This window comes from Pygoscelis adeliae, unplaced genomic scaffold (genome assembly GCF_000699105.1).
Source record: "Pygoscelis adeliae isolate BGI_AS28 unplaced genomic scaffold, ASM69910v1 Scaffold1277, whole genome shotgun sequence".
Taxonomy (NCBI): domain Eukaryota; kingdom Metazoa; phylum Chordata; class Aves; order Sphenisciformes; family Spheniscidae; genus Pygoscelis; species Pygoscelis adeliae.
In genome coordinates, this window is record NW_008825096.1 from 5,223 (window position 1) to 6,219 (window position 997).

At 69.3% G+C, this 997-nt stretch overlaps 1 protein-coding gene across 1 annotated transcript in view; it reads left to right on the forward strand.

Annotated features, from left to right (window-relative positions):
- Positions 1-941, forward strand: part of ABCA7 (ATP-binding cassette, sub-family A (ABC1), member 7) — a gene marked incomplete at its 5' end in the record, with an annotated part of 6,042 nt that extends 5,101 nt beyond the window's left edge. Inside the window, 4 exons of the mRNA XM_009327002.1 lie at positions 7-63; positions 140-246; positions 509-650; positions 720-941. Coding sequence (XP_009325277.1) covers positions 7-63; positions 140-246; positions 509-650; positions 720-941 — 528 coding nt within the window. The remainder of the gene's footprint in view (positions 1-6; positions 64-139; positions 247-508; positions 651-719) is intronic.
- Positions 942-997: the final 56 nt, after the last annotated feature.

Here is a 997-nt window from a genome sequence, read left to right on the forward strand (position 1 = left end):
GTGTAGCGGCGCAGGGAGGCTCCGGCGGTGGACCGGCTCTGCATGGCCATTCCCCCTGGGGAGGTGAGTGCTGGACAGACGGACAGACGCCACTGTGGGCAGGGCCGGGGCTGCCCTAACCCCGGTCTGCGCCCTGCAGTGCTTCGGCCTCCTGGGGGTGAACGGCGCAGGGAAGACCTCCACCTTCAAGATGCTGACGGGAGACACGGATGTGACGCTGGGGGAGGCCTGGCTGAAAGGGCACAGGTGGGCGAGACAGGGGGACCCCCCGTGGCCGACCCGCTGCTCCCCCTCTCCTTGTCCCCGCAGCACGTGTGCTGTCATCCCCGTCCCCACCCTGTGCTCCCCTTTGCCCTCATCCCTGCAGCATGCTTGCATTTGGCTTCATCCTCATCCTCATCCCTGCAGTGTGCTCATCCCTATTCCCGCAGTGTGCTCAGCCTCGTCCCTGTCCCTGGAACTTGTCCCTGTCCCCGCCGCCTGCTCAGCCGTGTCCCCGTCCCCGCAGTGTGCTCACCGACCTGCAGTCCGTCCACCAGCACATGGGTTACTGGCCCCAGTTCGACGCCATCACGGACCTGCTGACGGGGCGGGAGCACCTGGAGTTTTACAGCCGCCTGCGTGGTGTCCCGGAGGAGGAGACCCCCAGGGTAGGGCCCGCCCCCGGGCACCCCCATCCCAGGGGACCCCCATCCTCATCCCCTCCGTGTCTCTCGCAGGTGGCTCAGTGGGGCATCGCCAAGCTGGGGCTGGGGCCACATGCGGACCGGCCGGCGGGCAAGTACAGCGGGGGCAACAAGCGCAAGCTCTCCACGGCCATAGCCCTCCTCGGCTCCCCGCCCGTCGTCTTCCTGGTGAGCGGGGGCGGTGGGGGGGGGGTCCCACGGCAGCACCTGGCCCCTGCCCAGGCTGACACCGCTGCCGGGGCTGTTGCAGGATGAGCCCACGACAGGGATGGACCCGCGAGCCCGGCGGGTCCTTTGGGCCTGGCTCCTCA